The 21010-nt window shown below is 52.6% G+C and overlaps 7 protein-coding genes across 7 annotated transcripts; 3 read left to right on the top strand and 4 right to left on the bottom strand.

The window, feature by feature from the left end:
• Positions 1 to 693: 693 nt before the first annotated feature.
• Positions 694 to 1602, top strand: COCVIDRAFT_14973 (hypothetical protein; the record flags this gene model as incomplete). Its single annotated transcript, XM_014702311.1, has 1 exon — positions 694 to 1602. One exon carries the CDS (start codon positions 694 to 696, stop codon positions 1600 to 1602), a length of 909 nt encoding a protein of 302 aa, XP_014557797.1.
• A 1448-nt stretch (positions 1603 to 3050) lies between these two features.
• Positions 3051 to 4951, bottom strand: COCVIDRAFT_96105 (glycoside hydrolase family 17 protein; the record flags this gene model as incomplete). The annotated part of the gene is made up of 2 exons (XM_014702381.1): positions 3051 to 3210; positions 3267 to 4951. The coding sequence occupies 2 exons, from the start codon at positions 4949 to 4951 to the stop codon at positions 3051 to 3053; spliced, it is 1845 nt and encodes a 614-aa protein (XP_014557867.1).
• Positions 4952 to 6531: 1580 nt separating this feature from the next.
• Positions 6532 to 8224, bottom strand: COCVIDRAFT_36726 (hypothetical protein; the record flags this gene model as incomplete). The annotated part of the gene is made up of 3 exons (XM_014702380.1): positions 6532 to 6554; positions 7133 to 7765; positions 7831 to 8224. The coding sequence occupies 3 exons, from the start codon at positions 8222 to 8224 to the stop codon at positions 6532 to 6534; spliced, it is 1050 nt and encodes a 349-aa protein (XP_014557866.1).
• A 313-nt stretch (positions 8225 to 8537) lies between these two features.
• Positions 8538 to 9537, bottom strand: COCVIDRAFT_36725 (hypothetical protein; the record flags this gene model as incomplete). The annotated part of the gene is made up of 2 exons (XM_014702379.1): positions 8538 to 9135; positions 9215 to 9537. 2 exons carry the CDS (start codon positions 9535 to 9537, stop codon positions 8538 to 8540), a joined length of 921 nt encoding a protein of 306 aa, XP_014557865.1.
• A 1259-nt stretch (positions 9538 to 10796) lies between these two features.
• On the top strand, positions 10797 to 13442 carry COCVIDRAFT_14969 (hypothetical protein; the record flags this gene model as incomplete). Its single annotated transcript, XM_014702310.1, has 1 exon — positions 10797 to 13442. One exon carries the CDS (start codon positions 10797 to 10799, stop codon positions 13440 to 13442), a length of 2646 nt encoding a protein of 881 aa, XP_014557796.1.
• A 700-nt stretch (positions 13443 to 14142) lies between these two features.
• COCVIDRAFT_14968 (hypothetical protein) lies at positions 14143 to 18459 on the top strand (the record flags this gene model as incomplete). The annotated part of the gene is made up of 4 exons (XM_014702309.1): positions 14143 to 16871; positions 16919 to 17385; positions 17434 to 18314; positions 18367 to 18459. 4 exons carry the CDS (start codon positions 14143 to 14145, stop codon positions 18457 to 18459), a joined length of 4170 nt encoding a protein of 1389 aa, XP_014557795.1.
• A 202-nt stretch (positions 18460 to 18661) lies between these two features.
• COCVIDRAFT_96077 (glycosyltransferase family 34 protein) lies at positions 18662 to 19915 on the bottom strand (the record flags this gene model as incomplete). Its single annotated transcript, XM_014702378.1, has 2 exons — positions 18662 to 18994; positions 19154 to 19915. The coding sequence occupies 2 exons, from the start codon at positions 19913 to 19915 to the stop codon at positions 18662 to 18664; spliced, it is 1095 nt and encodes a 364-aa protein (XP_014557864.1).
• Positions 19916 to 21010: the final 1095 nt, after the last annotated feature.

Raw genomic sequence — 21010 nt, 5'->3', positions numbered from 1 at the left:
TTTACCTCCTGCAATGCACATACGGGCTCGATGTCCCGCGCCCCACGATGTCTTGACAAACAAATCCAGGTTAAACAAAATAAGCCTCGATCTTCCCCCTTCCTAGGGGGGTCCAGTCTCTTCTAATTGGCCAAATCACACCAAGTCGATCGTAGTCCGCCCTGTAGCGTTTTAGCGCACTTTTGTTTCGTTCGGAAGGTCAGCATTCCGTCAATGTGGGGACAAGACTACCACAACAACACCAAAGAAATCGAGCCCAACCCGCAAATGGTGCGGAGTATGGCTTGGTTTCTGCACGCTTATTACACGTCAGTACCGTTTTGGTCTTACAGCCCCCCTGATTAGGAAATTGGAGTTGCTGAGCGTTTCCTGATCGGACGTTTGCGCCTGGGTGGTTGCGGTATAGAATTTTAAACGTAGGCTAGGATTTGGGGGGGGAAGGGGGCGTCGGATGAGGATCACTCCGTTCGGGCGATTATGTTGTACAATCGACGATGATGACAATGACGGTTGGAGAGGAGTAACAGCGGGACTAGTAGAGTTGGAAGGATGAAAGGAAGGACAGGTATAAGAGACACTGTAGTCGTGAGAGAGAAAAGAAGGCATCAAGTTCATCATCACTACCACTTGAACACTATCCACAGACTTTGTTACTTTACCAAGTCTCTTAATACCCAATCTTCCAAAAAAAAAATGAAGTCCACACTCCTCTCCACCACCCTCCTGGCAGCCCTCACCTCCGCCTCGCCCATCTCCCGGCGCGCAGACGGCCCCTCAGACGGCGAAATCCTCAACTACGCCCTCACCCTCGAACACCTCGAAGCGACCTTCTACTCTGAAGCCCTCGCCAAGTACACCGCCGCCGACTTCACCTCTGCAAACTTCACACAGGAAACCTACGAGCGCGTCAAAACAATCGCCGCAGACGAAGCCGCACACGTCTCTTTCCTAACCGCTGGTCTCAAAGCCGCCGGTGCCACGCCCGTTGAAGCGTGTACTTACGACTTTGGCTACACCGACATCCCCTCCTTCCTCGCCACCGCCTCCGTGCTCGAAGGCGTAGGCGTAAGCGCCTACCTCGGCGCCGCCGCCGACATCATGTCCAAAACCTATCTCACAGCCGCAGGTTCCATCCTCACCGTTGAAGCCCGGCACGCAGCGTACATCCGGAACAGTATTGCTGAAGCGCCGTTTCCCGCGCCCTTTGATAACCCGCTGGGTTACAACGAGGTGTACACGCTTGCGGCGCAGTTTATCAAGGCGTGTCCCGAGGGTAATCCCAAGTTGCCCGTCAAGGCGTTTCCGGTGCTGAGTGCGGCGCCGGCTGAGAAGGGGAAGATGGGGGTGTACAGCGGAGATAAGATTGTGGTTTCTACGCCCAAGTATACGATTGAAGGAAAGGTTTATGCGGCGTTTATTACGGTTACGGGACCGGTGTTTGTGGATGTGGAGGTTGTAGAGGGAGGATTTGAGGTCATGGTGCCAAAGGAGGGTGTGACGGGTCAGAGTTATTTGGTGCTTACGAGTTGTAATACTGCGGCTACGGATGATACAATTGTCGCTGGTCCGGCGATTGTGGAGGTTATGGCTGCGATGATGTAAAGGGTTTGTCTGTTTTGTCTTTTCCTTACCGCTTCTGAACTTCACTGGCTGTCTCTTTTTTTACATGCACAAAGAGAGAGAGAGAGAGAGAGCAAGTATCGTAACAAATTAACGTCATCACCATCATAATCAATAATTTTTTCTTATCAAAGAATCGAGAATTGTTAATGTAGTTTCCATCTTGCTTATCTACACGTGTCTCCCTCCCTTCCTTTTTTCCCCTTCCCTAAAACAACCAAGAAAACGATGTTGCAGATATACATCCACATCCACACATACATACTACAGCCCTGCGTCAAGCCCCTGCAGCGCCCCCCAAAAAAAACAAGGGGAGGGAGAGCACCTTGCATATTACGCGCGTTTCCCCGACCCGTCGTGTGTTTACCGAACATGCAGGATACACACAGTTTGATGGTCACGACAGGCACCCTGCAGAGAGAAGTCAATTGGGAACCAAAAAAAAGAAAAAGAAAAAGAAAAGAGAAGCCAGGGGGGAGCATGTTTGGTGGGTACCGTGGGGGGAACTTTGCGACATGGGATGTAGGAGTGGGGAGGGTCTTTTTTTTTGCTAAATATAGGTTTTTTGGTGGATTGATAGGTTATGTGCAAAAAGTGAGTTTATGTGTGGGAGTGTGGGAGTGAAAGCGAGAAAAGGAAAAATGTTGGAGATGGGAGAGAGATGTTGGATGTGGATGAATAGGGTGAGAACGTTCACAGTGACTGATACTATAGGGAGAAGAAGATCTTCCAAAATCATTGACATTTCTCATTATTCTATGTCGGCCCAACAGTTCTATCAAATTGTAAAACGTGCAACGAATACACTCTCAACTCAGCGCATTGTAAAACCAACTTGGCTTCGATTAAAATGTTTCCAGCCAGCCGGAGTAAATTCTTTCATCCCATGTGATGTCGTATGTGCGTATATATACAAGCCAGACTTTATGTTCCTCTCTTCCTCCCATAAACCCCCCTGTTCCCCGACCCACACCCATTCCTCCAATCTCCGATACATTATTCCATGTAACAAAAGGAAACCGGCTCAGCCAACCCCACCGAACAACTAGAGGGTATTCCCCCAACATGTCCGCCCAGATAAGGTCATGGGCATGAGAGCAAGCAAATCAAGCCACCCCAACCGACCAAGATATCGCGGATCGGTAATGGAAAAAAAAGGAAAAAAGACAACAAAACCAGATAGGCACTCGGGTGCTCCCGGTTCCAAATATACAAGACCCTCTTTTGTTGGGCAAGGAGATGGATATGATGCCGCGCCTTGGGAAGGAAAGTGAAAAAAACCCGTCCTCCACTACAAATGGATGATGCCAGAAATCACAAAGGACTATTTTCCTTTGTGTGAAATGAAAAAAAAACGCCAACCAACGCCATGCCGTCATGCAAGAACTCGTGGTGAGAAGGAATCGGTGATATGCGGTCGTTGCGCTCGTCTAATGTTGGTACGATGTCGGTAACGACTGACTGCCGCAGTCGGGAATCTTGAGGCCGGGCTTGAGGTTGCGGTTAACGTCCATGAGACCCCATTTGTCTTCCCACTCTTTGCCTTTTTCGTTGTACTTGATCTTCCATGGCTCATCGAATGCAGAGAACCTAGATGGCTGTTAATTTTTTGCGTCTATTTGCTTTTTTCTAAAGAATAAACTCACCAGAAATACTCGGTACCATTCTTCAGACTAGGGCAGATCCAGTCTTCCATAAACTGATTCATTTCGTCAATACCAGCAACAGATCCGCCTGTGCAAGTCGTGGCTCCACCGCAGTCGGTACCGCCTCCAGATGGCCAGCCAACTTCTGCAATAACCTGGTGAATCTTGTTCTGGCTGGCAGTAAGAGCAACGTCGTGAGTTTGCCAAAAGTCCCAGGTCCATCCAGCGGCCGCCTTGACGTCAACACCGGCGAAGAATGGATGGACGTTGGACATGACAATGTCGACCTTGGTGGCCATGTCGGCGGTCCAGTTGTCGCCAAGATCGGCCATGGCGACGGGGAGTTGGCACTTGTGGTCGGTAATGTTCTTGCGGAAGTCGCTGATGTGGTTGAGGAGCTCATCGGCGGTCAAGTCTTTTCGGAATAGCACCTCGTTGCCGATGATGATGCCCTTGAAGTAGTCACAGCCATAGTCGTCAAGGATATCCCAGGTCTGGGAAATCTGTCGCTGGGTAGTGGTGTCGTTGCTGTCGAGCCAGACTCCGAGCCAGATCTTCATGGAATCCTTAATTTCCAGGCGCTCAATGGCGTGGATAAGCATCTGGGTCTGGTTGCAGTCAGTACCATATAGGCGGACAGAGTCGGTCAACTGTGACATGACGGCCAAGTCACGCGTAATGTTATTCTGCGATGGTGGGACGTGGATACAGTCTGGGTATTGCGAGTTGAGCGGCGTGTAGTCCATGCCGGGGAAGACCTTGTGCAGATTGGGGTTGTTCAGGAGAGCTTTGATCTCTGACGAGTCTTTGCCAAGGTCGTCCTTGTTGTCTTTGGCAACATCGTTGGCAGCTTGTTGCGCCTTTTCTGCGTTGCCTGAGCCGCCGCCCCGGTTGATGGTGGCACCGAGGACACCACCGAGGATTGCGCCCATCATGATGACTGTGATGATTGCAATGGCTATCCACATTCTCTTCTTGCGCTTCTTCAGGTCGTCTTCTGCCTTCCAGCTTGCAATCTTTTCGGGCATGAGCTCTCCGCTTCCGTTGACCATGGGCACTGTGTCGTACTTGTTGCCGTCGCGCGCGGCGCTGTAGGCGGCAGCACCTGCAGCAGCACCTGCACCTGCGCCGGCGGCGCCATTGTTGATTGATGATCCAGGGGAGCCATTGCGGCTGCTGCCGTCGCGTGAGCTGCCAAAGGGGACAAAGGAACGGCGCTTGTTCTGCAGGGCCTCGCTAGGTCCCATTCCCCAATCGTCGTCATTGTCGACTTCGTTTGGATTAATCTGACCCATTTGCGGGGCGAGGTTCTGGGCCGACGACGAGTAGCGGTTGTAGGGCGTGTCGGAGTAGGTGCGACCACTGTGGGATGAGTGAGGCATGCTGAGGAGGGAGCTATCGCTCGAGTACATGCCAGGAGCGAGAGGCGCAGCGGAGCCGTTTGAGCGCGAAGAGTACATTGGGCGAGGGACCATGGAGGCGTCATAGTCATTGAAGGGTGAAACAGGCGAAACAGGCGAAAGGTTGCCAGGGACACCCAATGGGCGGCCTGAGTCGATGCCTCGTGTGGGCGGCGCGGAGGCTGGCGACTGGTGTGCAGCCATGGTGTTGTCGGAGAAGGCGTGGCCAGGCGTCGAATAGTCGGAGTAGTTGTTGGGGTCAGCGTAGGGTGGGTGGCTATTCATGTGCTGGGCTACAGGCGTGCGATGGACGGGTGGAGGGGGAGGGCTGTCGTCGGCGGAGGCGGCGTCGGTGTATTGAGCTTGTCCGAGTGGCCAGGCTTGTTGCTGGTGGTAGGCCATTTTGGGCAGACTTTTTCCTACAGAAGATGCTGCAAGAAGCGAGGACGTCTTAGGCGGCGGCGCACCGCTCGGGGGATGGGTCGCAGCGGACTATTGGTGGGGGCGTGGGCGATTGGGGCGGGTGTCTTTGTTTGTTCTTGCAGGGCGAGGCAGGGCGTGTGCTTTGGGGCGGGAGCACAGGCAGCCAAAAGAAATGGTGCAGCGGTGGGTGGAGTGGGATGGTGGGAGGGAATGGGAGGAGAGAGCGAGAGAGAGAGAGGTTTGGTGGAGTGGATAGACAGGACAGGACAGGACAGGACAGGATGCAGGCAGGGCAGGATGCAGGCAGGGCAGGATGCAGGCAGGGCAGGGCAGGGCATCTGGCAGGCCGGGTAACACGGGCTGGTACCACGGAGGCTGACGGGGTGTGGGCGCCGGGGCTGGCCCGCCGCAGCATTTCACCCAGGAAACGCGGTGGACCAACGGCCGCGAACCCACTGGTGACGTCGGCCAACCCAGCCATCCTCGCCCTCCCCAACAGGTTTTGCGCCGCCGCCGTATTCGCACAAGTACTTGGTAGTGTAGACGACGGTGTGTACATGTGTAAATACGTACACGATGCATTCACTGGCGTGCGCGAGTAAGGAAGTAGTACCATTAGCCGCAGCGATCAATGGGTAGGTGATGATGATGATGCTGTGCGCCCACGTCAATAAATCAACGACACCACACGCATGCGCCCCATGCTTTGTTGTGTGGCGGGAGTCGACATGTATATCAAGTATGGATGAGTATTAGGTGCCTGGCTGTGCGACGCCCGCTGCGTGAAAACAAGCAGCCAGGGTGGGCTCAGTGGGCCGCCTATCCAATCTCCGCTATCTCAGCATCGCCGTCGAGGAGGCTGGTGGTTGGCTGTCTTTGTCCACCCTCCTTCTTTTCCGGACAATCGTTATAACTCCACTCCCCCAAGCCCTCAATCCAATATCCAACACTGCCCGCACCACCAGCATCCACGTAATGCTGCTTGCATCTCTCTGCCCTCTGCCCTCTGCCCTCTGCCCTCCCCTCCCTCTTCGTACCTGCCAATGCACAGCCCAATGCCGCTTGCAGTAAGTAGAGTAGAGTAGAGTAGAGTAGAGTAGCATCTGCATCCATCCTCGACACTAGCCAGCCCCACACGATCCAATACATATGGCCTGGTCGCGCAATCGTCGATGGATGCATGCATGCCCTTGTCGTGTTGCTAAGTATTGCTGTCGCTGCTGCAATCATTATTCTACATGCTCCAAACCACCGTCTCATGGCCAGTTTGCCCATTGTGAAACGCAGGCACATTGCACACCACACCATGGCGCCATTGCACCCGACGCCTGCTGCTGCTGCTGCTGCTGCTGCTGCAATCGGCGCAAGGCTCACTCTCTCGTCCCTACCCCGCCCCCGAGCGAAGCTTATCTCACCTTGCGTGTCCCGATGCCAGAGCCGCGTCAGCGACCATTTCTTCTGCCGCCTCTTAGCCTCGACATGATGGCTTCTATCTAACTACACACTCATCGCCTCGTGCCCCAACCTTGCTTCTGCTTCCACCACCACCACCACCACCACATGCTCCCTTCCGCCGCCATCCGCGCCCCAGCCGTCGTGGTCTTGGTCCTCCGCCCGCATTGCAACTCGCCCCAACCACTCAAGTCCGTGCTGCACAGTCGCATCATGTCTTCACGAACCGGTCCTGCCCCGGCCTTGGCATGGCTTGTAGCTTGCTGCTAATTATGAACGGCCTCTAGCCTACCGCTCAACGCAAATCCAACCTGCTGACACGAGTCTGACACCTCCGCTGCAAAAAAAAAAAATCAATCTACCCCAACACTTCGAGGCACGGCACTCACAACACGACCCCAACTCCATGTTGGCACGCCTGTTGGCCCTGCTGCTAGGCCAACAACCGTCGTGCCTTCCCTTTTGAGTATTGCCATGCCCACCACATGGGGACGCGTATCCTCTGCTGCATCGATTCCCGTGACAACACTCTGCTCAACCAACCCATACACATGCATTTTCTCTCTTGTTAATTTATTCGCTCACACCAACTACCCACCCCTTGCAATACCCCCATGGTGTGCTCCCAAACCTTCTTTGCAGTGTCATCTCGCCGCGCCTTGGCCCAGCTCACTTCCTTCCTCTCGTCTCCTCGCTGGCCTACTGCATAAGCTCCCCCTCCCATCTCCCTCTGACTGCTGAAAGCCACCTTGTCCCCTGCCAATGTTCCCTTGGCAGGATACCGCCCCGTACTCAGAGACACCATGACCTGTCCACACACCTCGGGGCTCGTCATGTACCAGCTCGCCAATGGCTTCAACACCCTCCACAGAACACGGAACCATAGCGGGTTTTCCTCGCTCAGAAAAGTGGGGCCATCTACTAGTCCAGGGTAAATGTGTACAAAACTGATTTTTCCCTCATGTTGCTCGGCCAGTAATTCAAAAATAAATGTCTTCATGAAGCACGTCCGCTTGCGCACTTCGGTCACACTGTAGATTGCTGCCTCGGGCGCACCAATCGGCACCTCACCTGCCTTGATCTGGTCCTCGACTGATCCCGCAAAAATGGAAATGACATGCGCCGTCGTCGGACTTGCTCTAAGCAACCCACTCAGATTCTGTATGAATCGGATGCGCGAGTAGTAGAGCAACGACATTTGCGAATCAATTCCTTCTTCCGTGACTGCAATCACTCCAATCAGTATATGAAACTCTGGCGGAACAAAAAACAAACAACAAATAACCTACGAGGTGATGGTGCCAATGGCGACAGCGCCGAACTCATGTACAATGCATCCAACCTCGGTGGTCCGCCGGCAAACGCACCTGCCTCCTCTTGCCGTATAATCTCCTCACTCACAGCATCCACCTCACTCATCAAAGCCAAATTCTTCGCCCTAATGAACCGCCACTCCGAGCCCGCGCTCGTCTCACGACCAGATTGCATCAATCTCTCTGCCCGTTCAGCATTGCGTCCCACGAGATAAACCCGGAGTTTAGCTCCATGTCCCGCAAACGTCGAGGCAAACGTTTGTGCTACATACGATCCAATACCGCTTGTACCTCCAATCAGGGCCACGACAAGCGGTGGCCCATCCGGTAGCTGCGCAATGCTCGAGCGGATGGTTTCGACGTCTGGCATTGTTAGTCTTGCGAGGTGGGCTGATGATGAGTGTACTCGAGCGTAAGACGCAATCAGCAGATGCTGGATATGTGTATTCGACTACATGTTCATATAAATCTCTGATTTGTATTACCCAATATCCTGCAGCAGGAGGCCTTATTTCTACCATTGCTAATATGCTCGTTGTATATTGCCGTTACGCCCGTTTGCATAGTACGTCCTGTGTTGCTGGCCTATCAGAGCTGGCATGTTTACAGGCTTAAGTCCGTAAGTCCGGGAGCCATCCGTCATAACACTCTTGCAACCAGCAAATCCTATACACATACATGTCCTATCTTCCGTTCCACGCATCGATGACATCCTGGACTTTGAGCGGTTTAATCCCAGGAAACCAGTCGTTTTTGCACTTTGTCATATCCATATCAAAGCCACCTCCCAAATATGACAACGCGGCAGCCGAAAACATCGGGATCCATTCCGGACTGGGCAACCATTCCCTTACATTTGGTGGCAGGGTCATCTTGCCTGCTCGAATGTCCTCCTCCGTATCATAGTGGACTTCGAATTTCACACCCTTTGTCTGCTCGGCGCGCTGCACAAATTGCTTTAGAGTAAGGCGATCGGCAGCGAAGAAAGCTGATTCAGGCCAATTGGGAACATCCATCATGCCAACAACGAAGCGTGCCGTATCCGCGGTATGCGTGAAGACCATAGAGGTCTCGCCGTCTCCCGGTATGGCAGCAAAATTGTGAGCCAAATCGATGAATATGCCAACAATCTTGCGCGGGTCCAGCACACTGCGAACATGAGGGTAGCCCCAGAAATCAAGAAAGATGCCAATGCAGACGAGACTGTACTCCAAGTCTGTCTTGGCGAGCGCTTCACGAGCCTTGAACTTGTACGTGTATGAAGGTGGATGTTTGACCATTCTAGATGACTCATGTCAGAAACTACCTTTTTTTCTTATCCAAGAGAAGTATAGAGAGAGGGAGCAGGGATCCTACGTGCTCTTTATGGTAGTCGGCACCGAACTCGCTGGGAATGAACCGCTTCACACACCCAGCACCGACAGATGCCTCAATCAGATTCAACTGCGCCTGGCCGCTCGACTCGTCTCCAATGGACAGCGCAGATATGACCGTGTGGATGGACTGCGCCTTCAACGCCTCCGCGAGACCAGAGGTCGAGGTGTAATCAACAACTATAGCTTTTGCATCATCGCTAGGTGTCCGGGTGAAGATGACATATTCGTGCATATCCTCGGCTTTTAGAACATTGTGGATGGCCAGGCCAATGCCAGATGTGCCACCCGCAAGCGCGATCTTGACCATCTGATAGAAGTTGCTGTTGAATGCCTGGCTGGAACGATAACGGTGTGATACTAACAAGACATAAGAGAACATTAGGTTTAAATATTTCACATAGTATTTAAGAGGCGGACGGGACCTGAAGCATGTCACTGTGTCTTGTATGAAAACCTAAGGAAGGTTCAGCCCCTCGGAGACCACACTTCGGACCAAAATGCTCCACGGTCACGTGTATGGGAAGAGTAAAGCATACATAGCCCCCTCCCCGTCCAAACCTCAAGACTTCTTTTAAGAATTTCGTCTTTAGTACACTCCCAAATTCAACATGCTTTTTGTGTGTGCCTAATCTGCGACATTGCTTCATAAAAAGTGGGTGGGTTTTCTGGAAACCTGATGATTTCCGGGATAAGTAAGCTAGAGATGTACTTAGTAGGACTTCCGAGTGCGATGTTTTTGTATCGCTACTACGCCTTATCCTGACTTGGATTTAGTATTATGAAGTTTCAAAGTAACTTAATAAAATTGGTAATGTAGGTGGTTAGTGAACTTTGTAATTGTTGGATGTTATGTAAATGGTGTGGATCCTAAGTTGGTGGTTTGGTTTCATGTGGTAGCTGTCGTTGTTGTGCCATGCGTCTTGTCAGACTTGGGACTAACAGCAAGCTCTTGCATCAACGCATTGTAAGCACACGTGTATTACACACTGCACTTGCTCGTGGAGATGACCAAAATGCTTTACAAATACGATGGCTCGATTGAGTAATTAGCGTATCTACTAGTATACGTGTGTATATTGTAGCTACTTAATTGAGACCGATGCTGCATCCCTTTGTCCTAGAAGTCTGACATTAAAGACTCTATGGATAGAAATGACATCACCAACAGTAAAATTACAGCAAAGCCTAGATTGCACAACTCTACATCGCTTGTACGCGCTCTCCAGCTCCGTCCAATGCGACATGTATGGACTGGGCCTCGCCGACAGTGACAATCTTAGCTTCGCCTACTAGGGTGTCCGACCCCACAAGAACGGTCCCTGAGAAGCAACGGCGAGATTTGCCCGCCATCACAACACGTAGCATCTCAACACTCGAACAAAGCAATTGGCATTTGGCCCACACATCAATTGCTCCTCTTTCCCTAACACTTAGTGGTACACATAATTGATTTTGGCATCTCCTTCCGGTAAGTGCAAGAGAACAGGTGCCCCACCGACCATCTGCAGCTCTCTGGACACAGTAGCTAACACTCGACCTCGCCCGTGCAGCTACCCGACATCCACCATGAGCAACCTTTTCGAGGCAAAGGTCAAGAGCGTACTTTCCGGCGATACCGTCGTCCTCCACAACATCAAGGACCCAAAAGCAGAGCGCATACTCAGCCTAGCCTTTGTAACAGCGCCGCGATTGAGACGAGAGGGAGATGAGCCCTTCGCCTTCGAGTCACGCGACTATCTCCGCCGCCTGCTGGTAGGCAAGGTCGTCCGATTCCAAGTCCTGTACAAAATACCCACAGGCGCGAACCGCGAATATGGCCTCATTGTCACACCCAACAAGGAGATACTACCCCAACAAGCCGTCGCCGCAGGCTGGGTGAAGCTGCGAGACGACGCTGGCCGCAAAGAAGACTCGGACGAAGCGGCCAATCTGATTGAGAGACTCCAAGTAGACGAGGCACGCGCCAGGGCAGACTCAAAGGGAATCTGGGCCGAGACGGGTGGCAGGATCAACGTGGCTTTAGAGCTGAGCGATCCCCACAAGTTTGTTGAGCAGAACAAGGGCAAGGACATTGACTCGATTGTCGAAAAGGTCCTTTCCGGCGACCGTCTCATCGTGCGCCTCCTTCTTTCGCCCACCGAGCATGTGCAAACCATGGTCCTCCTCGCTGGTATCCGTGCGCCAGCAACACAACGAACGAACCCCTCGGACGGAAAGGTGCAACCGGCTGAGCCATTTGGTGACGAGGCACAACAATTTGTTGAGGCAAGGATGCTTCAGCGCGGTGTGCTCGTTCAGGTACTCGGTACTACACCCAATGGCCAGCTCGTTGCAGATGTCAAGCACCCGACCCAGGGCAGCATCACACCTTTCCTCCTCAAGAACGGTCTCGCAAAGTGCACCGACCACCACACGACCCTTTTGGGCCAGCAAATGGGTATACTGAGGGGAGCTGAGAAGCAGGCAAAAGAAGGTCGATTGGGCGTGTACAAGGAACACGTTGCGCCCAAGGTCACCCGGGCAGGCGAGCAAGAAGCCACCGTCAGCCGAATCCAGAGCGCAGACACGCTTTTCCTGCGGAACAAGGCCGGTGCAGAGAAGCGCATCAACCTCAGCAGCGTCCGTCAACCAAAGCCTACTGATCCTAAGCAATCGCCATGGGTGGCCGAGGCAAAGGAGTTCCTGCGCAAGAAGCTTATTGGAAAGCATGTCAAATTCCACGTTGATGGAAAGCGGCCAGCCAGCGATGGCTACGATGAGCGAGAGATGTGCACCGTCACCATCCAGGGCAAGAATGTTGGTCTGATGCTTGTCGAGAACGGCATGGCTTCGGTCATCCGCCACCGACAGGACGACACGGATAGGAGCCCCATCTACGATGACCTCCTACTGGCTGAGCAAGCTGCGCAAGAGGAGAAGAAGGGGCTGTGGTCGGACAAGGCGCCGTCTATCAAACAGTACGTCGACTACTCGGAGTCGCTTGAAAAGGCCAAGCGCCAACTCACCGTACTCTCCCGGCAACGCAAGGTACCCGCAATTGTGGACTTTGTCAAGTCTGGATCGCGTTTCACTGTACTGGTACCACGCGAGAACGCAAAACTCACCTTTGTCCTCTCTGGTATTCGTGCGCCTCGATCTGCGCGTAACGAGAACGAAAAGGGGGAGCCGTTTGGCAAGGAGGCACACGAATTCGCCAACCGACGTTGCCAGCAGCGAGACGTTGAGATCGACGTCGAGGACTGCGACAAGGTCGGTGGTTTCATCGGTACTCTCTACATTAACCGTGAGAACTTTGCAAAGACGCTAGTCGAGGAGGGTCTTGCAACAGTCCATGCCTACTCCGCGGAGAAGTCTGGAAACGCAAACGAGCTGTTTGCTGCTGAGCAGAGGGCCAAGGACGCACGCAAGGGCTTGTGGCATGACTATGACCCTTCACAAGAGGACGACGGCGAGGAAGTTGAAGCTGCTGAAGCTACCAACGGCGAGGCTGCTCCATCAGCAAAGGCAGACTACCGCGATGTCATCATCACACATGTCGAAGACGATGGCCGACTCCGACTCCAGCAAATTGGTAGCGGTACATCAGCCTTGACGTCGCTCATGGACGCCTTTGGCAAGTTTCATCTCAACCCAGCAAACAGCCAAGGCCTGTCCGACGCTCCCAAGGCTGGTGAGTTCGTCGCAGCCAAGTTCACTGCTGATGATCAGTGGTACCGCGCGCGTATTCGACGCAACGACCGTGAAAACAAAAAGGCCGAGGTCGTGTACATTGATTATGGTAACTCTGAGATAATCCCATGGTCACGCCTCCGCCCTCTTTCACAGCCTCAGTTCTTGCCATCAAAGCTTAAGCCACAAGCTGTCGAGGCACAGTTGGCATACATCCAACTCCCTGGCAACTCCGAGTACCTCCAGGATGCGGTATCATTCATCTCGCAAGAGACTGCCGACCGTGAGCTCGTTGCCAGAGTCGAGGCAACTGAGAAGGACGGCATGCTCTGGGTCACTTTGTACAACCCTAGCCAGAGCAAAGACGGCACTGAGAGCATCAACGCAGACATTCTGAGTGAAGGTCTCGCCATGGTGCCTAAGAAGCTACGACCATTTGAGCGCAGTGGCGGAAACATCTTGGCTGCCTTGAAGAAGAAGCAGGATATCGCCAAGGAGGAGCGTCGCGGCCAGTGGGAGTATGGCGATCTTACCGAGGACTAGGTTGTTGACTTGTCTTTGATTTGGCATCAGTTGAACCTGGATATGACTTGTATGAGAAAACAAAAGTTGGCACACAGCAGGACTGAAAGAAAATGGCTTGGAAGTATATGCTAACGATGTTGTAATATTAAAAAAAAGTCTATGCATTCGATTACGTTGTGCTATAGTTCCAGGCTGCTGCTCACATGTTGAAATTTGTTAGTGTCGTCGTGACTATGGCATACCGGCGTGCCAGCGTGCCGCCATAGCAGGTGAGACATTATTACTCATTACAGCCTCGCTATTTACAACAATGACGAATGTTGTTTCAGTAGAGATCGCGATAACGCTCATTTGTGGCTTCTGTATTAGCATGTCGAATTGTATGCATGCACGTTCATCGTTGCCCGAGGCCGTCGCACACTCCGTAGGTCAGCCCTGCCGCGGTGGTGGCGCAGGCGGAGAAGGCTTCACTGTGATTGGTTGCTCGGCGACGGAGATCTTTCCCCCACCATCCAAGGAGCTGAGGCGGTGCCTGTAGGCAACCATCAAATGCACCCTGGTTAGACAGAACACGAGTCTTGCGCCATGGCGACGGGCCCCAAGGCAGTCGTGTTGCAGGCACCCCTCATGCATCCCCTCACATAGCTAATAATCGCCTTCCCCCCCTCATCGCGCGTCGCAGCAGCCTTTGCGACGACTTGCCAGCCCGCTTGTGACCATGGAAACGATTAGCAGACTGCCGCGGCGCTTGACACAGCTCTATTCAGACACCAAAACCACCTGCGATGCTGTAGTGGAGCAGGATGCCAAAGACACGCCAGAATCGCACGCGCTGCATCGCAAATTCCGGATTCAAAAGGACAGGCTCATAACATGGGGCGTCGACTGGAGCGACAACGCCAAAGGAAAGCAAGGCGACATTGACGACAGCGTCGAGGAAGCTGGCATGACGGAGACTGTCACGAGTGTGCTTGGGACCATCAAGGAGATTCTCGATGAGGCAGAAAGAATGCACCCGGGCGCATCTGCTGCTGGTGTGGGAAAGACATTATCTGGAGAGAAGAGTCGGCCTGACCCGCCCTCGTGGGCGCCCGCTGACAAGTCACGTTACGAGGACTTGATCAAGGACCTCACCACTTCCATTGACATACTGTACGACCTGTCCCGCAACCGAAGAAACCAGAGAGGTCAAGAGCGAGGAAGCAGCCCAGGAAAAGCTGCACCACGATCTCGTCAACACGGCACTGCAACACCAGTGTTCCTGTCGCCAGACTACAACGCATCCGACCTGACGCTCGTAAACCCAGCCACCTTCTCGTCGAATGCTCAGATTCCCCGGTCCAACCTTCCACCAAAACTAGAATACACTGACCTCATTCTGCCCGACGAGGAACCGCCACCATACGAAAGTGTTGGTACCACATCTGTTCGTGTCATTGGCCGCTTACGATCTAGAAACAACTCGCATACCTGGAAAGCAGACAGTGGCAGAGATAAAGAGACCTGTGTACTCGTAGATTACGCAAGCTACGATCCTACCTATCGCCTTACCGGAGTTTCGCCATCGACGGAACGTCTCGAGGCTCTCTTGGGTATACTAACAAAGTTGTCTAACAGCCAATCTTTCCACGGCACACTCAAGTGTCTCGGATACATTGAAGATCCAAACCAGCCGCGATTCGGTTTGGTATTCGAATTGCCGAGTTCCGTCTATTCTGGACCTCTCGATTCACACAAATCTAAAGACGACTTGACGCCAGTTACCCTGCTGAGCGTGCTTCAGACGGGATCCAAATCCTTGCACAACTCCAATAGCGCGACTCCACCACTCGAAGACCGCTTTCGTCTGGCCTTTACTCTCGCCTTGACTTTTAGCAAGATCCATGGCGATAATTTTGTTCACAAGGACGTTAATAGTACTAATATTGTGCTATTTAAGAAGAACAAGCGCCATTCTGCAAACAACAGAGCCCTACAGTATTCACTACGAACCCCTGTTATCTGCTCATTCGATATCTTTTCCGACTGCGACGTCGAGGCCGCCAACACGATGCCGACACTAAACATCTACCGCCACCCCGATGATCCCAAGTGTACTGGCGAAAAGCACCCGTACACGCCTAGTTTCGATCTATATGGTCTGGGCTTAGTGCTACTTGAAGTGGGTCTGTGGCAGCCGCTCTTTGACTTGTGGAAACAAAAGTATACGCTCCGCGATTTCAAGCAAAGAATCGAGGATGTGTATATCAGGAGGCTTGCGTCCAAATGTGGAACGGCCTACATGCAAGTAGTGCGCGACTGTTTCTGGGCTGCCGATGCAAGGGGTGACGCTGCAGACGTCTACCCAGTCTATTCCCGCATACTTACTAGGCTACAGCGCTGCTGTATGCTGGACGAGTCCGAGCCCGGATTCGACCTGAAAGACTTGCGGCCTGACGCTGTGCCCATACAACACGCGTCTCCACTGAAGCGCAAGAGTGGCAGCCAGACTCAGCTTGCTACTGAAGCTCAGCAAAGTCCATCCTATAGAAGCGCAAAGAGATGGGCTATGGAAAAGGGATCACAGGCGTTGGAGAGAACCAAGTCTTTGTCAAGAAAATCACCTGACCTTTCACTCGCACGAAACCCATCACGAAGCTCACAACACTCAATCCGAAAGAGCATCTCGGAAAGCCTACGGATGATGAGCCCCAAGCAAGACACACTGGATCTAGAATGGGAACCGAGGGATCCACTTGAGGAATCGGGCACCCTTGTTGCGACGCCACCGAACTCGCAAGACCCAAGTGATGCCTCATCACTGTATCGAGAGCGAGTAGTTACTGCCGCTTCAACGATACAGCGCGCATGGAGGCAGTCACGCAAACCTCCGGGTCAGCCCGTATCCCTGAAAGACTACAAGGAAAAGATCACAATCATCCAGAATGCTTGGCGACAGTCAAAGCAGAAGCAGACGAACAGCACCATTTCAGCTCTCGTTACTGACGGAATCCGCCACTGGCCGCAGGCTACCCTTGGGTACCCAACGCCCGAGCCCGAGCCTGAGATTCACAGCCGCACAGTGGATTCGAGCGAGAGTTTTGTCACGTCTTCGATACAGATCGAGACGGAAAATGAACCCATCGCTCGTCCAAAGATGCGCTTGTTTCCCATCAAGTTCACGCCCGAGATTGTGGAAGAATGGCACTCGACTATGCTGCCTCGTCTCGAGCGCCTCATCGAGCGTGCACTCAAAGACTCCGAGGAAACCGTCAGCATCGATCTCGTTGCTGTAGGAGAAGTTCTGGAGAAGGCCAAGCCAACAGTCTTTGTCACCTGCAGTAGTGTTGCAAAGGTTAGGGCTATTCTGGGTCGCCGCTTTCGATACGACGAGAATGTGTATGATTTGAAAGTCAGGAGGGGCAAGATTAGGAGATCGAAAATGAGTCGCTCGTCACGTCGTACTCGGTATGTTTTTTGTTTGTGAACTACGAGCAAGTGACTAATTCTTACAGACCTCCTCATCGCTCCATGATGAACACCGACTCGTATGGCGCTGATATGGCTGTCATGAATCCATGGCATCAGCAGCGCCCACTCTGTGGAGCATCTATCGGCGCCTTCAATGGACAGCACCTACCACCAGTTTCATATGGTGGAGTTATTCTAGTCGATGATGAGCCATTGGGTATGAGTGTCCACCACCTGCTCGATGCGCCATCAGACGATGAGAGTGACGGCGGCGAAGATTACGATAGGCCATACCCAAACGAAACCACGTTGTCAAGTGCAGCCAACAACCCCTGGCTGATGGGTATGGGCACGCAGCCAGGTGTTTACTTGGAGTCAGAGGAGCCTGCTCCTATGTGGAATCTTGAACTATCTGATGATGAAGACCTAAGGAGCGAAGACGATGAGGTCGACGCTGACTCGTTTGATTTTTCCGACAGCGAATTCGAATCCGACGATGAATCCGCTGAGGGTATGTTGACAACTTTCGCCATACGGCCATCAAACTAACCAAGGATAGACATGGCTGAGTCTGCCATGTCACGTGCAACTACAGGCGATATCGATGGCATCCTGCCCGGCGAGGGCGAAGAGATCCGAATTACCCAGCCAGCCCTTGACGACGTAGACCCAGATTTCTTTCCCAACGAAGAAGACCGTGACGACGACCATCTCTCCTCCCACGAACTAGGCCACGTCCACGCCTCTTCCGGCATCCGTCGCTGGAAGCGCGATGGTATCCTCCACGAAATCGACTGGGCGCTCCTCAAGCTCAAAGAAGACCGACTCCAACCCTACAACATCTGCCAAGGCGGCCGCCGCTTCTGCTTCGGCAACATGACCCCCGAACAGCGCATCATAGCCTCTAAACTCAAGTCGCCCGTGGACCGCCGCCAATACACGCCCGAAGAAGACGAGTACCCCAACGGCGTCGCACCCGCCTCTTCCCTCGGCGGCCTCGCCGTCCACTGCTTCGGCCGCACAACCGGCCTCCAAGGCGGTATGATCAGCTCCGTCATGTCCGCCGTGCGCATCTACCACCGCAAATCCTTCTCCCGCTCCTGGCACGTCGCCGGCGACTTTGGCGTCGGTGGCGACAGCGGTGCGTGGGTCGTGCAGAATGGTAAACACAAAGTCGTCGGCCACGTCCTTGCTTTCTGCCACAAAAACCGTATCGCGTATATTTGTCCCATGGAAGTGCTACTTGAAGATATCAAACGCACGCTTGGTGCAAAGCGGATTTATCTTCCGGGTTCGATGGAACAGATGTCGTATGCGGCCCGAAGGACGCGACAGCAGCCGCCGCCGCCGCAGCAGCAGCAGCAGCATCAGCAAGTTGATGCCATGTCGGACCTGGGTGATAGAGTCCATGGACTCGGTATCGTGGATTCCGCAGTCGACGTCAGAGAAGCGCTTGCATCTGGTCCTCCTCCTCCTCCAAGTGTAAATGCAGGCGGCATCTGGACCCATCGCTCCCCTTTACTCGCCCGTGCAGCAGCAGCAGCAGCAGCACAGGATGCAGCGGATAAAGAGGCGAGAAGCGTGATTCGAAGTAGTATTGTGCGCGTGCCTGAGAGTACGAGGGATGGTGGCATTGAAATGAGTGTTTAGCAATCCACACTTTCCCCCCCCTTTTCCTCCTTTTTTTTTCTTCCTCTACTTCATGTTTATTAGTATAGCGTTGTCTTTTATATATATATATATATACCCGCAATTGAGAAATTTCCACTCTTCTTGATTTTCGTCATTCAATCCCATATTCTACCCCCTATATCCGCAATCACACCTTCTTCATCCTCGCCTTCGCCCAATCTCCGCCAGAACTCGTCGATTTCACCAACGTACTGTGTCGAGTTTAGGGGCTTCGCCCATTCGTTACCGCGTGATGTCGCGAGCTGCTGCCACTGGGCCATGCGCTCGGGTCGCTTGCCGTCACGGTTCGACGCGAAATGGATTAGAAGCGATCCTTTGCGTGCTGCGGAGGGAGCGGCAGATGGGGGTGCAGAGGTGGGAGAAGGGGGTGGTGGGTAGGCATTGAACCAGCGTTGGGGGACGTGAATGATATTTTGGGAGAAGTGAGGCTGGTAAAAAAAAATTTGTCAATGTCAGTTTCATCTTTTTTTTTAAAAAAAAAATCATCCTTGTGTGAGTATGAACAAGGGAAGTATGGTCACGCAGGGGGAGGGGGGGGGAGTGAAAGAGGGGGGTTTAAAAAGAGAAGAAAAAGGAAAGAAACGTACCCGTCCCCCCACAATCTCCATAGCACTCTGCTCTGAATACTTCAACTTCACTCCCTCATCCCATTCCCTCAGGCTCAAACTCGCACTCAAAAACCGTACTGCCCACTCGCCAACCTTTATAAAGAAAACCCCATTATTCAGCCCATGCCGATCATTCGTAACTATTAAATTGACATCTTTACCCGTCTTATTGGGCCCCAAATCCTTTTCCGGGGACGGTAAGAATATTTCAAGGGGAATGTGCGGGTTCATGAGAATGGTATCGCGGTCGTGCCAGAAGAGCCAGTGAAGCCGGTCCTGGGCTGGTTTGGAGAGTTCGGTGCCGATGAGGGTGAGGAGGAAGGCATGTTTGGACCAGAGGCCGGGGAGCATGCGTTCGCGTAGGATGAAGTGCGGGTAGCCGTGTTGCGTGTCGTGGGTGTGGTGGGATGAGATTGCGGCTTCGTAGGTGCTATCTTTGGGGCCGAAGGAGGCGGTTGCTTTGCCGATTTTGGAAGAGAATTTGGTACTGTCTTGAGGAAGAGTGGTGGAGGGGTCTGAGGAGAGGAGTGGGGTTGAAGCGAGGATTGGTGGGGAGGGTGCTGGGGATGGCGTGTGTGTGAGGTAGAAGATGAGGGATACGACGAGGGTGAGGAAAGAGAGGTATTTCACGGTTTGAATGCGACTTCGTGGACGACAGGTTTGGCGGCATTGCGATTCCTCGTCGTCGTCGTCGGAGAGAGAAAAGTCGCTGTCGAATGATGGTCGCGTGCTGCGACTCATTGCGGTATTTGATGCTGTCATCTGGACGGAATGCGACTTTCACGGCTTGCGCATACGATGGGGTGTATGGCATTGAGGATCCTTGCGTCTTTGGTTGGATAGAAGAAGAGAAAGGAAATTCCCACACTGAGGCTGGTGAGTGCGACTACATAGCTCGGGACTTGGGTAAATGGCCGAGAGATATGAGACGCGTACTGTGTTGGTATTGCGCCTCAAAGGTCCGGCGTCAGCCTCCCTGCATGGCCGACGCATACGTAGGTAAGAAGTTCCAAGGTTGTTACACGGCCAATTAGGTTCAGCGGGCTGGGCGCCGGACTGGGCGCACCAAAGTATGGCGACCGGGGTTGCCACGTTTGTGAGGCTCACTACGTGTTTAGCATCTACCGGCTCTATCTTCATGTACATGTCTAGAAGAAAACGACTTCTATCAGTTTTGGTGAGATCTCTTGTAGTACTACGTCATACAAAGTAGTACGGGCTAACAGCAGTCTTTTTAGGCATTTTAGCCAAGAGTCTGGGCACCATGATGATACTATAGGTCGATGTATCAGGAAAGTAGATTCTACTTCTTCGCAATATTCAGAATTAAGTTGACTGAACTATTGCATCCGTAAGATACATTTAACGAGAGTCAAGCGAGTTGTTTAACACCGAGTGGCATGACTCAAGTCATCGTCGTATCCGTAAGATTAGTTACACCACTAGTTTTGGCCTTCAGTCTCCGTGCGGGAGTTTTGCGGTATCTCTTTACGAAGCGTGATTCATGGGTCTTGTGAATTTACTCAAATTTTCTGGTACAATTAGCCATGCTACATGTAGCTAGCATACTGTCGTATTTGAATCTTGTTGTGATTAAGAAGTCCGCACCGACCACTGCTTATCTGAGGCACTTACAGGAGCATCCCACCACTCAACGCAGATCCAGGAACTGTTTGGTTCGTTATCCGTTGAGTCATTATGGTAGGAAGTCTTCGACCCTGGCCCGACATCAATTTTTTTTAACTCCTGAACGTAATCATTCCTACATTTGTTGGATTAAAGTTTAGAATGTAGTTCACAACAACTGTTAGAACTACTAGTCTGGAGAAGGAAGAG

This window comes from Bipolaris victoriae, assembly GCF_000527765.1.
Source record: "Bipolaris victoriae FI3 unplaced genomic scaffold scaffold_31, whole genome shotgun sequence".
In the NCBI taxonomy this organism is placed as follows: Eukaryota; Fungi; Ascomycota; class Dothideomycetes; order Pleosporales; family Pleosporaceae; genus Bipolaris; species Bipolaris victoriae.
This window is presented reverse-complemented; position numbering and strand designations above follow the sequence as displayed.